We start from the raw sequence: 16,439 nt of genomic DNA, 5'->3' as shown, positions 1-16,439 counted from the left end.
AGCACAAGATTCAACAAGTGTCTAAACCATGTGGACTACTGAAAACTGGAAGAGATGGTTCCAAAAAATATCAGGAAGTTGTTCAAGTAAGATAGAATCGGCAATAAAAAACAACATCCAGGGATAAGGCCAGGTACAGAGCTTAATCTTTGCCCATAAAGTTTGTTTATAGTAGTTGGTGTTTCTTCCTTGGCAATCAAATTATAAAAATCACCAGGAGCAATGTCTGTCCTGTCCTTAGGAAACCTACAAATCTCTTGAATGAATGATAATTTCCATTAACATCATACTCGAGGGCTCACCATAGAGTTTCCATTCAGTCAGATTTATCATTGGTGATGTGAAGCAGGAAAATCATCCTCCTACTTGGCAAACAGATCTGTGAAACTATTTGAGTTAGCTGCAAATTAAGTTCAGTGGTGAAGTTTTTTTGTCGCTTTATGTCTCCAGGTGAACTTATAATTTCTTAGTCCTGGTCAATCATATTCATTTCTTAGTTATCACAGAATAAAAAACAATGCACTCTGCTTTCAACCTGATATACTTCTGTTAGATCAAACAGATGATTCAGGTGTTGATAATAAGCAGGGTTATTTTCTACTTAAAGTTGTTGGTCAAGGAGTATTCATCATGGTCCTCCCTGTTGTGAATATTAAATTCTGGTAGGGTATGGTACAGGTTCCTTCTATTCAAAATTTGTTGATGAAACTGGACAAAAGCCTGAAACTGATGCTATTATTCTCAAGGCCAGTTAGTCTAATTGCAGTAGCATGTCAAAACAGGCAGGTTAAGGGCTGAAGACAGGTAAACAGACAGAATAATTTCATCAGGGCCAGTCATACCAATAGTTAAACTATAATCTGGAAGAACAGGCAGATTAATAATGAAACTCTGTAAATTAGTTTTTGTCCTGGGTATTCTAGAGTTAATCCATAGGGTTTACTCCAGACAAAATATTTTTGTATCTTAAAGGGCCAGTTGGGTATAGCAGCTTTCGTTTTCCTGCTCATCTGTGCTTAGAAGGCTATATCCTCAATGCACACTTGAGGTTCTAGTTAGGAGTCTATGCTGAGAGCAACAGGCTTGTAGAGCCAGGTTTGTTGTAGTTGGCTCTACTTTCTTTGGTAATCAAGTCTTCCCCTTCTGGCCATACATTTATTCTAAGAGATCAAAACTTGTTTTATTTCTTTTTTTTTTTTTTTTATTTTGGTTCAGAGGGGAACTAGCTAGCCTTTTAAGATAGTTGGTTTGGAAATTGACAGTTTTTTGCTGTAGATTACGCATGCTTTTATCAAATCTCATTGTTCAGTTTGTGTGTTTGTCTCAAACACTGTCCAGTGGCATAGTGTAAGCTGGTAGAACTGCATAGAGCTCTGCTCTGTGTTGGGTTAAGTACACTTTTGTCTCTGGACTGACCTTGTAGAACCAAGTTCCACTCAGATTTAAGAAAACTTTGCAAAGGCTGATCTAAAGAAATGGCTCAGTGTTCCCGAACACCTGCTTCTCTTACAAAGGACCCAATTAGCTTTACATGGTAGCTCATTATCCTCTGTAACTGCCCTCTGTGCACTACCTGTGTATTGTATATAATATACATACACACATGCATGCAAGCACTCACATACATAAAACAAAAGTAAATCTTTAAAGAAAAAAAAGAAAAGCATGCATAAATTTGTAGTGTTAAAAAAAATTCTTGTCAAATCAACTGCCCATCTTTAAAGAAGAAAACAAAACAAGAGCCAAATTAATTCTAAACAACCGATTCTTTACGAAAAGACTTGAAACTGGACAGTTCATCACTAGTGCTAGGTTGGAATTTGAATGGTGTTTCAAGGAAAGTGCTAAAAGAAGTTAGGAATATAATATTGTAAAGGAATTAGTATTAAAAGACCAGGACTTGTGGGTCATGTCAGTGATAATGATTAAATAAAAAAGAAAAAAAAACAATGAATATGGATTGTTGGTATTCTTCTCACATCTAATCTTCCCTTCATTCTAGTAGATAGCTTCTAGAAATCTACAGTGTTGGGTTTTAATCTCTGAATTTTTATAGGTCATAAAGTTTCGTGGTGAGATACTTGTTCACATCTGGAGACCTTGACTTGAGAAAGCATGCGCACCTACTTTTCTACTTTATATTCCTTTTTGCACTGCTGCACTTTTTTTTCCAAGCAAACTTTTTTTTCTTTTAATAAAATTGCTACTTAACTTGAAGCCAACCCTCAATCGAGGAGACATTTTGAATACATACATTTCTTAGTTGGTGGAATGTGTGTGGGGTGTTGTTCAAAGGCAAACAAAGTAATTTTATTTGAACAGTAATATATGTCGCTCTAATAATGCTGATATATTGGAGGATATGTTCCATTTTTCTGGCTAAACTGAAGTTTTTTTCTTCAGGAAATCATTGAATCTTTCTCTGTCCCCCCCTTTTATTTTTTGAAAACAAGGTTTCTCTGTGTAACAGTTCTGGTTGTTCTAAAACTGGCTCTGTAGACCAGGTGGCCTCAAACTCAGAGACCCTGCCTTTCCAGTGCTGGGATTAAAGATGTGTGCCATCACCACCTGGCTTTCATTGAATCTCTTAATTTGCTTAAGTATTAAGTTGTCATAGTCCAGAAGAAAAACCGTTTGAATTTGGAGGAATTGTAAGAAATGATTTGGAGTCTTAATTTTGAAACAATAGAGTTGCTGACAGGAATATAAGGGAAACATGATGTTCTGAACCCCTCCACAATTACACTATGACTGTTACAACAGACTTAAGCCACTTTAAGAAGCTTTCACATGGTTGCAGACTTTTTCTCTGAATTGGAGAGTAGTCGGTTTGGGATTAGATATTTTCCTGCATCCAGGCTTTTGTCATCAGCTAGTAGAGTATTTTCTTGTCTGTAAAGTTGGTTATAGGAGGACTTTGTTGTTCCTTTCAGATCTTAGACTTTATAAGAATCTTCACTTTAAAAAAATAGTTGTTTTTTCATATAGTATATTTTTTATTGAGTTAAAACATTTTTCTCTGCTCCCCTCCCATTCTCTCCTCTCCCCTTCAACCCTCTTCCATGATCCCCATGGTCCCACTTTACTCAGGAGATCTTATCTTTTTCTACTTCCCATATTGATTTGATCCATGTATGTCTCTCTTAGGGTCCTCTTTGTTGTCTAGGTTCTCTGAGATTGTGATTTGTAGGTTGGTTTTCTTTGCTTTATGTTTAGAAACCACTTATGAGTAAATACATATGATAATTGTCTTTCTGGGTCTGGGTTGCCTTACTCAAAATGATGTTTTCTAGCTCCATTCTTAAATCCTTACTTGTAATGTCATGTGAATGTATATTTAAAATGCACATAAAATTTGTCATCTTAACCTAAATCAAAGAGACTACACAGACTTTTTTACAAACCTGCAATGAGACATATTAAGATGGGAACCAAAAAATGTTGGTGGGACAGAAATAGAAGTTAGAATCCTTGTATACTCTGGAGGCATTTCTACTATTGCTACCCAGCATTTGTTTCTTTGTTTAAGAATTAGCCTCCTGGGCTGGAGAGAAGGCTCAGTGGTAAAGAGCACTTGTTACTGTTTCAAAGGACCCGGGTTTGATTCCTAGCACTCACATAATGATGTCTGTAACCCCATTTTCAGGGAATCCAAAATGCACACATGGTGCACATACATGCATGTAAGCAAAATATTCATACAAGTAAATAAATGCAAATTTGATTGTGGGGGAGAGAGAGGAATCAGCCTCCCTTGTGGTTGCCCCCAGCTGACCTTGGATTCCTGGCTCAAATTTTCATTTTCCCTCAGCCTTTCAAGTTACGTGGACTGTAGACCCATGCCATTAGACCCAACAAGGAGTTCTTTGTGTATTCATATTAACCCTTTATTGCATTTCCAGCTTTCAGATATTTTCTTTCATTGTGGATTGCCTTTTACTTTCTTGAACATGCCATTTGATCCAAAAGTATTTTTACTTTTGATGTCGCCCAACTTATGTATAGTTTTATCGTTGTTACTTTTGGTATTATGTCCAAGAAATCACTGCTAAACCCAATGTTGTGAAGCTGTTTCCCTTTATTTTCTCCTAGATGTCCAAATGCATTTTAACTCTTATATTTAGAATTTTAATTTCTAGGTTCATTTTGTGTTAACTTTTGTTATTTTGTCCTGTTTGCAAACTCCAGTGTTTAGAATCTGTATTCTAACCATTGGATGGTCATAAGTCTTGTTAAAAATTACTTGACAGTATATGTTGACTGCAGTTTTATATAACATTATTATTACAACTTGATGGGATTCGTGTTTCTTATAAAAATGTTGGACTTGGAATTAAATAGTAGCAGAACAAACCAGGCAGTGGTGGCACACACAGCACATGCCTTTAATCCCAGCTCCTGAGAGGCAGAAACAGGCAGATCTCTGAGTTTGAGGCCATCCTGGTTTAGAGAGCAAGTTCTAGGATAGCCAGGGCTACAACAGAGAAACATTGTCTCAGGAAAACTAAAACAAAGCCCTCAAACCAGAATAGGCGTCCATGAAATTCTTCTTGTTTGGAGGTAGCAGTAAAGATGGAATTTGAGTGTTAAAGTAATCTGTATGTCAGATGCCATTCTATCTAGCTGATTTCTTTTCAAACTGTGTAAATCTGTGTAAAGGAGGTATTAGAATCATCTGCCAAATGCAATGCATGCTCTTCCAGTAGATCTTGACCTGTAAAATACATTGGAACTCATTGATGAATTTATAATCATACTAAATACAAGAATGACACTAGAAAAGTATTGACTTCGCTAGATCTGATAATATATCTTGTAACTATGTATTAGAAGATCACTTTTATAAGGATAATAGCAAAAGTATATTTATCCACAACTAACTTTATTAGTCAAAATAGAAATGTAATATATTTTAATAGTTCTTTGTATATATCCAGTTAATTATTTTATCCATAGTTTTTCTGCATGCTTGATTTTATTTATTTATTTATTTATTTAGGTTTTTCGATACAGGGTTTCTCTGTAGCTTATGGAGCCAGTACTGGAATTTGCTCTGTAGACCAGTCTGGCCTTGAACTCAAATAGATCTGACTGCCTCTGCCTCCCAAGTGCTGTGATTAAAGGCATGTGCTACCACTGCCTGGTTTTGATTTTCTTTTAAATAAAAGCGTTTCAGAAAATTATTTAACCTGCGGTTTATTTAGAATTTTGCAAGTGTTTGCTATCTAGCTGGATATATTTAACTTCCTTAAACTTAGTGTGCCTCAGTTAAACTATTTCAATCCACTTGTTACATTTGAACTTTTTTGTTTGATTGTTTTGTTTTCTTAAAACAAAGTCTATATAGCCTTGGCTGTCCTAGAACTAGATATGTAGACCAGTCTGTCCTACAACTCAAGAGTTCTGCTTGCATCTGTCTTCTGAGTGCTGGGACTATAGGCGTGTGACATCTTGCCTGCCTGTGTTTTGTAATTTTCCTTAAACTTTCACCCGCATTTCATCAGTATAGTAATGCCTCCTTTGCGTATACCACTGTGGCATATTGTTAGAGTACCATGGTAGAACAGTTATCCCCATTTTCATATTCACTAGTTATTGCTGGGCTCTTTGAATGATGGTCTTTATATCTACTATCTTTGTACTGAAACTGTTAAATGAAATAGTCACCACATTCTTTCATCAAGCTTGAAATTGTTGCCTTTTCAGTAAGAAGCAGGTTATTCTTATCCAGCCTTTGAATGAGTACCATCAGTTGCTTAATTATTTTAGCATTTGATAGGTGAGAATCTTTTTTATTACATAAAGGGATCACTTAATAATTTTGTGCCTTGTCTTTGAAAGGTGGGAGGAAGAACGCTATCCTGAAGGCATCAAGTGGAAATTTTTAGAACATAAAGGACCTGTCTTTGCTCCACCATATGAGCCTCTCCCAGAGGGTGTCAAGTTTTACTATGATGGTGAGTTATTTCAGGTCGTTTGAATTTTGACTAAGAGTTTGCTTCTGTTGGGATAGAAAGTGAAGGCGCCGCCTCTGCTGGACAGTCCTATGTAGTTGCTTCACTTTATTGACCTTGTGTGGTTTGGGAAAGGAACCTTGGGTGCTTAATTCATAAGGGCCCATTTGCTGCTTAAAAAAAAATACCGTAAGTAAAGGGGCTATTGGTATCTTATCTGTAATCCTGAAAGGTTTATCTTTGGGGCTCATAGCCAGCCTATTGTCAGCTCATGGAAGGCTTTTATCGGAACTCAGTTTCTAGGAAGTAGTAAAGCTGTTCTGTCCTGAGGATTTGTTAGAAAAGCCTTACTCAAATACTAGCATTTTATTTTGGTGATAATAATATATACCAATAAACTGCTTATCATTAGAAATAGTATTTGACAAAGGATTTAGCTGCCTTCATTCAGCCTGTAGATAGAAATCATAAACTGTATCACTCACTATGTAGTGTAACACTGTCTTCAATGGGTGAATTTTAAAGGAATGTTCTGCCTAGGTCTCTTGTTTTTGTTTATTTACTTTTATTTTTATTTATTTGTTTGTTTGTTTTGAGACATTTTCTAACTACAGAGCTCTACCTGGCTTTGAACTTGCTAAGGTAGATCAGCTGGTCTTGAATTCAGTTCATCGACCTGCCTCTGCTCCTAGGCATGTGCCGCCTTACTTGGTCTATTTGGTTTTCTTGGACCTTTCCAAATTGGCTGAGAGTTATATCATCTGTGTTTTTGTCCTTAAGATGAGAGATTTGAGAGTAGTCTTTCACAAACCTTTTACTGACAGTGTACTGACAGTTGATGATATCCAACTCACCCCTTCATTTCAAAAGTTCTGTCCAGGGATGCTAGAGTCTTGTTTCTCAAACCCTACGTATGCTTAAGATTCACTAAGTATCTCTGGTCCCCTTTAATAAATGAGGGGTAGGACAGGGTGCTTCTGAACCAAATAGTCTGTTTACCAATATGGAGAAACACTGGACAGGATAGTTACTAAGAAGTACCTGTGACAAGCACTCAGTTATTTAGAATGTCTTTGTTCATCAGCACTGCTTCAGGACTGTGGATGCCTGTGGGTTTAGGATAGAATAGGCTTATTAGCATCCAACATTTGAAATCTTTATATCAGGAAAGTTTTTTAAAATTTAAATTACAACATGACACTACAAAATGAAGTGTTTAGGATCACCAAGATGGCTCCATAAGGCCACTTGCTGTGAAGCTTGATGACCTCAGTTTAGTCCCTAGTGTCTACATGGTGAAAGAAGCAGGCAATTCCTGCATGTTGTTAGTTAGTGACCACCACATTGTGCGCGCGCGCGCACCCACACACGCACGCGCACACACACATGCACACACAATAAATACGTGCAACTTAAAAAAAAAGTGAAACTTGTGTGCTCCGTATCATTAAAGATTATGTGACATTACTTTAGGATTTAAAACAATGTATGAAACAAATTTGTTATAAACCTGGGTCTCATCCTCAACATAACTCATTTCTTTCTCTCTCTTTTTTTTCCTTTTTTTCTTTCTTTCTTTTTTATTTATTAATTTTTTGAGACAGGGTCTCACTACCTAGCCTTGGCTGGCCTTGAGCTCAGAGGTCTACCTGTCTCTACCTCCTGAGCGCTGGAATTAAATGTGCATCATCATGCCCAGCCTGATACTTCATTTCTTTACACATACATACCCCACATCAAGCACCACAAAATCTGGATGGGGATGGGGGAGAAGTGAAAGCCTAAATACTTTTGGTTTCAGATGTTTCCGATGAGGGATGTTCAACTAATTTTGACCATAGGGCTCATTCTGTACATCAGGAAAATGAATATGCTTGTATTCAGACACTCAAATCCTATCAGTAGATAGAAACTACTAATTCAAACTATTTAAGAAGTTGACAGCATAAAACACTTCATGGTCTGACTGCAAAACAGTTTGATCAAAAAGTACAAGATAACCTACATACTGGGTGATTCCTGGAGACTCTTATAAAAATACTTGAAGTTAAACTTCTTGATGAGAACATAAAATCTAAGGCCTTGGAAAAGACAATTGCTGGTATTTTGTAACCTGTCTGGGCTTATTAGCTTTAGAAAGCTGAGCTGGAAAAGCCACACTGTGAAAGTCAAGGTGATGAAGGAATGGATACTAGATCCTTTCTCTTGGGGTTTCTCCTACTTTTCAGTATAGGAAACTAAGGCCCGGAAAAGCACATTGTTGGCTATGGTTCATTCCTCCATTTTCCTAGCCCTCCACTATAGGAACACTGGTGTTTTCTCTGTTGGTTCTCCTGGTATTTCCTCCCCATGGCTGTAAAACTCCTAATTGACTTGTTAATCCAAGCTGATAAGTAAGTACTGGTAGACAGGACCTGGTTGCTGAGGCACAGAATGGCAGCCTCAGCTCTGAACCTTCACTGACCGCTGACTCAGCAGTTTCTGTTTCCAGGCTTTCAGCTTCCTTCACAGAGTACTGTTGCTGGAAACTTATACTGTAGGAGCGCTTGTTTAATCTTTCCACAGCCTGTTTACAACAAAAATGAGTCATAGTAGTGACTTTATTGGGACAAACCCAGTGAAATAGTTCCAAAGATACCCTCATCCCCAAAATAAAAACATTATTGAATATTTAGTTTATGTGAAACATCAGGGAACTCATTAATTTAAATTTGTTCCTAATCTATTTTTGTTTTGAGACAGTGGTTCTATAGCCTAGACTAGCTTCAAACACACAATCCTCCTGTCTCAGCCTTTTGAATGGTATAGTTATAGGCCAGTGCCACCTTGGCTTCATTATTGAAACATGTTGCAGTTTTGGTAGCAACTCTAATTCATACCTGAGGGTGGGGTGGGGGAGGAGCAGAAACTTCTTCCTCAAAGTCTTTTTTCAAAACAGAAGCTTGAAGGACCGAGGAGGAACTACACCACCTATTGGCCTTTTAAATTACGTCTTCTAAGCTGATCCTCCGCTACAACACAAGTTTCAGTTTTGTCCTGTATTCCCGGTGTTCCTACAGCCAGGAAGAGCTCTTCCAGCCATTATAAGATAAGATGTCTTCTGAACTGTACAAGGAGTAGGCTTCTGGTTAACTTTTAGATTTTTGTAATGAATGTGAATACTTTTGAATTATTAGTACTTACATAATTGTAAATGCGTGGGATTATATTTAATCTCATTTAGAATGCAGCCAAATGTTATTGTACTTCTTTATAGCATTATAAAGTTTGTTTTGTTTTTGTTTTTAAAGAAAAGATAGAAATTGGCCCTAGGAATACAATATTCTCTTTGAATATTTGATAGGTTAAACTCGTACTTTCCTTTCGCTGATGGTTATGATCTAAGATACACAAAACCTATGCCTCCTCCAGAATTCCCTTATTAGTTTAGTGGCTTTCCTTATGAACACAGGGGCTTTTTAAGAACAGTTTTTACATATACTTATATGCTGCCCAGACCCAGCCATACCTTGTGCTGTGGATTGTTTGGGATTTTCTGAAAGAGGTGAGTTCCTGGTGCTGTTCCCAGTGTTTTAGTTGCAATGTATTTAACTCTATGTGTACACTAGTGTTGCAAAAGTGCCATTTCTGGCTAGGAGGATGAGTCAGTGGGTAAAGTACTTGCTGTTCAAGCCTAATGACCTAAGGTTGTTCTCTTAGAACCCACATCAAAGTTGGATGAAGTAGCATGCTTGTCTGTAATTCTATCATGTCCCTATGGAGGAATGGCATGAGCTTTTGTGCCAGTTATGGATAATGTAGCAGTGAACCAGAGTGACCTTATTACAAAAATAAGATGGAAGGCAAGGTTCTGACCCCTACATGGGCGCTGTTGCACACATACATACACACAGGCACGCATGCACACATGCGCACACACACACAATACAGTTTTTGATTCTAGGTCTAGGATTGAGGCCTCTCAAACTTGTTATTTATAACAGACTTGTGTGTGATGCTTTTGGTCTGTGAACCATACTTTATGTAGCAAGGTTCTAGAGGAAGGTCTTATTTAGTTTTTTTTTTTTTTTTAATGTGGGAAATCTAGGCTTGCCTGCTATGAATATATATTTTTATTCATATTCCACCCACGTAACTTTGAAGAAGAAAGATGCCTATTTCTTTCCCCCACAATTCCTTTCTTCCACTCCCTGCCCCTATCCTTTCCTCCTCTTCTTGAACAGAGGCTGCTTAGCTTAGCAGTGGCAGGAGTCCTTCTGAGGATTTGATTTTTAAAAACCATTGAAGAGGTGTAAAGGACCCTGCTTGCTGAAAGGAAAAGGAAGAGTGGCTGGGCCTTCCCCAGGTCATCCCTGTCCTGAGCAGGCACCTGGGAACAATTAACTGGCATAGTCTCCAAAAAAAGACCCAGGTAAATATCTACTAAAGAGAAGGAGAAATTTTATAAGTAGATATATAACAGTTTGTTGCTCTGTTGTTGTTATAATTATGTATCAGCAGACCTCTGTACACTTTGGAGAGGTAAGCCATCAGTAAAGATGTCTCCAGTATTCAGTACACATAGAATATGAATGATGTTCCTCACTGATTTGAACCATTTTCTTCCTTTAGGTAAAGTTATGAAGCTGAGTCCCAAAGCAGAAGAAGTAGCTACATTCTTTGCAAAAATGCTTGACCATGAATATACTACTAAGGAAATATTCAGAAAAAATTTCTTTAAAGATTGGAGAAAGGTATTATGGCCCATGTGTTCATATCTTAATAGTTCACAAAAGTGCTGACTGGGAGGTAAAGCCCATGCATTAATATTTTAATAGCTTGTTTTTTTCTTTTTTTTTTTTTAAAAAGCAAACTATAGTTTAATCAATCTTTTTTTTTTTTTTTGAATTTTACTATAGTAAAAGATGTATGTCTAAATGTTTTTTTCTCTCAGCTTTCATGTGACACAGGAAGGAGAATTGATCAGATGGTTAAACAGAAAACCCTGATTCTAGCTGAACAAAGGAAAGTTTGTTTTTGCAGGGATTGTCCTGTGCTGTCTCTGCACAGGAATAATCTGACTCATATTCCATTTTAATTCATATTGGCTCTACTTATACTGTTAGCCTAGGTAAAAATTGCATTGTCTCCACTTGGATAATGTAAACAAGCTGAGTTAAAATTTACCAACTAAGGCTCTCTAAAGCCAGATTTAATAAGAACAGGAGTAGTAGTTCTACAGGAAAATAAGAAAAAGTGTTTCTCTCATTCCTAAAGTAACTGATTAATGTGTTTCTAAGGTTTGTATTTTTGTCAAGAATCCCCCTCAAAAATGAGTAGTTTTTCTCCATGATAAGTCACTTAAAATATTTTTATATTAAAAGAATACAGTTTATAACAGAACAACTCTCCAGCCCGCCCCTCCCCCCCAGAAAAAAATACTTTACCGAGATTGGCTACCTTTCTAGACATCTAGAAATAGGAGAACTTATCAATATGTTTATATCTTTTTATTTAACTAGGAAATGACTAATGACGAGAAAAATACAATTACCAACCTAAGCAAATGCGACTTCACACAAATGAGCCAGTATTTCAAAGCCCAGTCGGAAGCTCGGAAGCAGATGAGCAAGGAAGAAAAACTGGTATGATAGAATTTATTAAACTAGAAAATTTTGAATAGTAATTACTTGTCTAATTTTATTGATTCTTGTGGCATAACATTAATTTCGTTAATGTTATTTTTGTGTTAAAGATTCACTTAGTAAAGTCTATGATTTTTTAATTTAGAATGAGCTTTGTGAGTACTTCAGTAACAATCAATAACTTTACCGCTGTAGCGTTTAAGTCTGAGGAGCCATGTTCCTCAGCAGCTACAGGTACTCAGGTTTAAGACACATGAAATAATACTGACCATGTGCCTACCCATTGTTTTGAGATATTTTCCTTTGGTATCTATCCACTATTGTCCATCTCCATTCCCCAGTGTTGGTTACACTTATTATGAAAGGTCCTTTAGTATCTAATATGTGTGTTCTCTGCGAGCCACCTGTTTTCATAAACAGATGTGGCTATTTTCATATTCTGAGTAGTTGGAACAAACAATAGAGCCTTCAATCTTAAAATATTTTCTATTTAGAAAAAGTTGCCAAGCCCTAATTTAGAGAAATCTTAAGGTAGGTTTTATGCCTAACCAGCATCCAGAAGTTAAGAATTTCAAAGAGATTTTTGTACTTTATGGTGTTGTAGTCTTGGCATTTTAAAGGACTTGTAATTTAAGTAACTTAATATTATTTTGGTCCATTCTTTTAGATTATTGAGTTACTCTAAATGGCAATTATCTAGCTGTGTTGGTACATGCCTTTAATCCCATTTCCCATTTTTCATTTTAGGTTCGTTTTATCTGTTGTTTTCCAAGTCACTGAAATTTGGTCTATTATTTACTTAGGGAAATTTTAAGTTTTTAGTTGTATTTGAATGCATGCATGTGTATGTGGTTACACTTGGAGACCAGATGTCAGATTGCCTAGAGCTGTTACATGAGGTTATGAGCTGCCCAGCATGGGTGCTAGGAACTGCCTTAACCATGGAGCCATTTCTACAGCACCAGTGTTTTTAAATATAGAGTTTACTTTGGACCTTGCTCTTGTAATACTAGTCCAAATAACAACACTGTTATAAACATTGCCTTGTCTAGGCCCCTGGCAAGGTTACTTGTGGCCAGTAAGTCGAGCAAGGCTTGGTTATTGAATCACTACATGGAATTCATTCATCTATGGGCCATGATGTTGAACTCTTATAATCTCAGAACTGGGAAGATGTAAGCCAGGAGGATCAAGAGTTTAAAGAAAGCAAGGCCCTGTCTAATAGCCAAAAACAGTAACTAGGCAGTGTTGACAGAGGTTCCTGGACACCACCTAGAAGCATGCTGTTGGGTATTCTTAAACACTATTTAAGTGTTTTGTGGTGGGTGGGGCCTCTTAATGGGGCTGCAACGTTTTTTCAACTAAAGCTGAGTCAGGAAGTCTCTCTTAAATGAGACACACTTGCCTCTAGCAAAGAGAGCTCACCTGAGAAAATGCTGCTACCAAGAAGCCGTGCTTAACTCTGTTGTTCTTTTGTGTCTAGGATTACTTCCCAAGCTCTCTCAAATTTTATGTGGATTATAGTTGCCCCACTTTGGGTGCCTTTTTTTTTTTTTTTTTTTTTTTTTTTTTTTTTTTGACAGAGGTTTCTGTCCTGCCCGGTCCTGCAACTCTTCAGTCCAAAGAAATAACACAGAGGTCTGCATTAATCATAAACTGGTTGGCCTATTAGCTCAGACTTCTTATTAAGTCTTACATCCTACATTAACCTATAATTCTTGTGTGTGTCAGCATGTGGCTTGCTACCTTTTATTAGTAAGTCATTCTCATCTTTCTCTGTGTCTGGGTTAAGACTGCAAACTGAGTCAGTCTTTCCTCTTCCCAGAATGCTCAGATTCTCGTTGCCCTGCCTATACTTCCTGCCTGGCTACTGGCCAATCAACATTTTATTAAAACAATACAAGTGACAGGATACAAGATATATTTATTTACTATGTATACATTATTCAGCCGGCATGTCAGAAGAGGGCACCAGATCTCATCATGGATTGGTTGTGAGCCACCATGTGGTTGCTGGGAATTGAGCTCAAGACTTCTGGAAGAATAGCCAGTGCTCTCAACCTCTGAGCCATCTCTCTAACCCCCACAGTATTAATTTTTAAGGTTAACATTTAAAAATATCTGGGTAGAACTGGGACTGCAGCAACTCATTTGCCTGAAGGTGGCTTGCATGAAGCCCTGGCTCCCAGAACTGCATAAAACCATGCATGGTGGTGGTACATTTCTGTAATAGCAATCAATCCTTGGGAAGTGGAGACTAGAAAATCAGAAATTTAAGATCATTTTAAGTTGTAGAGAGTTTGAAGATATCCTGGGATACATGATGCATGAGAGCATTTTTTTTTTTTTTTGGTTTTTTCGAGACAGGGTTTCTCTGTGGCTTTGGAGCCTGTCCTGGCACTAGCTCTGTAGACCAGGCTGGTCTCGAACTCACAGAGATCCGCCTGCCTCTGCCTCCCGAGTGCTGGGATTAAAGGCGTGCGCCACCATCGCCCGGCGAGAGCATGTTTTTAAAACTAAGTTGAATTGAAAATAAGTGACATTCATAGGTCTGTATTCTTTACAATAGACGACCAAGGGTTGATGCTGTAGCTCAATGATAGAGTACTTACCTGTTATACATTAGATTTAGTTCAGCAGTACTACAAAAGACACAAGTGAGAACCTGTATAAAGTCATTTATTCTCAGTAGATCTTTTGGCAATTTATTATGTATAAGTTTAAGATCTAGTAGACATTTTCCTTTATTTGAGTTTATTTCTGAGCAAATTTTGGTCTTTACCTCTTGGTCTTTCTCTCACAAGAGATAAAGTTAAGTTTTAGCAGGCAGGAGTTTAAAATAAAGTACTTCCTTGCTCTTATTTCAGAAAATCAAAGAAGAAAATGAAAAATTATTGAAAGAATATGGCTTTTGTGTTATGGATAATCATAGAGAACGGATTGCCAACTTCAAGATAGAGCCTCCAGGGCTTTTCCGTGGCCGGGGTAACCATCCCAAGATGGGCATGCTGAAGAGAAGGATCATGCCTGAGGACATCATTATTAACTGTAGCAAGTGAGCACGAAGGTTCATCTTTAGGGGTAGACTTGAGATGCAGAGCTTTTTCCTCAAAGCTGGTGGATGGGGCTATGAAAAGAGCTTTTTATGTTTCCACGGGTAGATTTCCAAGTTTTTGTTCAGAATTGCGATGGGTGGGAGGTGGTTGAAAATACATACTTAGCAGATAGGTCCACTTCTGGTTATGAAAAGGGACATGGTTTGTCACTTTTCATTTTATTTACCTAGTCTACATGGTTATTTTCACAGAGATTCCAAGGTTCCTTCTCCTCCTCCAGGACATAAATGGAAAGAAGTCCGACATGATAACAAGGTTACTTGGCTGGTCTCCTGGACAGAGAATATCCAGGGTTCTATTAAATACATCATGTTGAATCCCAGTTCACGAATCAAGGTAAGCATAACTATAGGCTACACCTTGGTGGGGCTGATAATCTCTTTCTTTTTTTATTGCCTTGCAGTGTGCTTTTACAAGTTTAAAACTTTAACAAGTTCAAAACTTAGACCTTCTGCCTAGCAGAAGCACTTGGAAGGCAGAGACAGGCGGGTCTCTGTGAGTTCAAGGCCAGCCTGGCATCCATGCAAGTTTCAGGACAGCCGGGACTGTTACAACAGAGAAACCCTGTCTTGAAATACCCATCTCCCCAATCCCCCCCCCCCCCAAATTAAAAACAAAACAAACCTCATCTCATTCCCTCAAAGGAAGCAAGTGCTTTCATGGTTATCATTACCTGCTAACCTCCCAAAGATGTTTCCATTTGTGTCCTATTGTATTTATGGTAATAGCAATTGTGCAGATGCATCTCTTGCATTCACAGTTACTGCTTACTGTCTGGTAGTCAGGATGTGAGAAGTGTAGGAATTTTCTATGAATGTAGATACAAGCTATAAAACCTAGAGTTTTATATATTGGCTTTCTAAGGCCTCACGTGAATAAGTTCCTTTAAGAACAGATGTGATTTCATGTATTGAAAGCCCACCATATATTATCTTACACACTCGTGGTGTTTTTAATTATTAGACTTATTGAAAGGGACTGTCTTGCTCTCTTGTTAGCTAACTAGCTATATGCTCTGAAGAGTTCTACAAGCTTCCTCCATCAGACATTGTGGAAATATGAATTACAACTAAAAGAGCAAAAACAGCCAAGGGATTAGTTCTATGTAATCTAGAACTGTTTTCCATTCAATAGTCTGAAGCTAAAGACTTTTGAAACACTTGTTTATAAGGATTTAGTTTGTTAATATCTGCGAGTTAGAGGTGGAAAAAGCTATGTAGATAGATGTATACTTTATAGCTTACACCCTGTGGTCTGACATATGTCTCTATTTTCTTATTGAAAAATACCACCTGGGTATGTTTTTCTGGTTCTGAGTAAGTATAGAATCAAGAAGGAGAGTAGAGAAAGAAAGTTAAAAATCATGCTATTCTCCCTCGTGTAATTAGCTTACAGAGCTATAGAAGTGGTAAGCTATAGTTTTATTCCTTGACACACTTGAAGGTTGGTGGGCAAATTGTGTAAGGATTCAGTTGTGTTAGAAGAAAGGTAACTGTTATTAATAGAGTAGTTTTTTAAAATTAAATTTATAGTTTATTTTTATTTCATATGCACTCATTTGTGTGCATGTATGTCTGTGTGAAGGTGTAGATCATCTGAAACTGAAGTTACAGGCAGTTATGAGCTGCCATGTGGGTGCTTGGCGATGAGTTTTGGGGTCCTCTGGAAGAAAGAATAGCCAGTGCTTCTATCTGCTGAGCCATCTCTTGAGCCCCTAGTTGTTTTTCTTTTCTTTTTTCTTTTTT

General features: G+C 37.4%; 1 protein-coding gene across 2 annotated transcripts in view; it reads left to right on the top strand.

Annotated features, from left to right (window-relative positions):
• Top1 (DNA topoisomerase I) overlaps positions 1-16,439 on the top strand; it is a 79,811-nt gene that overhangs the window by 47,487 nt on the left and 15,885 nt on the right. The window contains exons 9-13 of one of the 2 annotated variants that reach the window (XM_005362993.2): positions 5,842-5,957; positions 10,566-10,687; positions 11,456-11,578; positions 14,446-14,633; positions 14,886-15,030. In XM_005362993.2, the coding sequence (XP_005363050.1) occupies positions 5,842-5,957; positions 10,566-10,687; positions 11,456-11,578; positions 14,446-14,633; positions 14,886-15,030 (694 nt within the window). Of the gene's footprint in view, positions 1-5,841; positions 5,958-10,078; positions 10,366-10,565; positions 10,688-11,455; positions 11,579-14,445; positions 14,634-14,885; positions 15,031-16,439 lie in introns of those variants that run through there. The other variant, XM_026787089.1, reaches the window with a different exon arrangement.

Source organism: Microtus ochrogaster, linkage group LG8 (genome assembly GCF_000317375.1).
Source record: "Microtus ochrogaster isolate Prairie Vole_2 linkage group LG8, MicOch1.0, whole genome shotgun sequence".
NCBI lineage: Eukaryota > Metazoa > Chordata > Mammalia > Rodentia > Cricetidae > Microtus > Microtus ochrogaster.
This window is presented reverse-complemented; position numbering and strand designations above follow the sequence as displayed.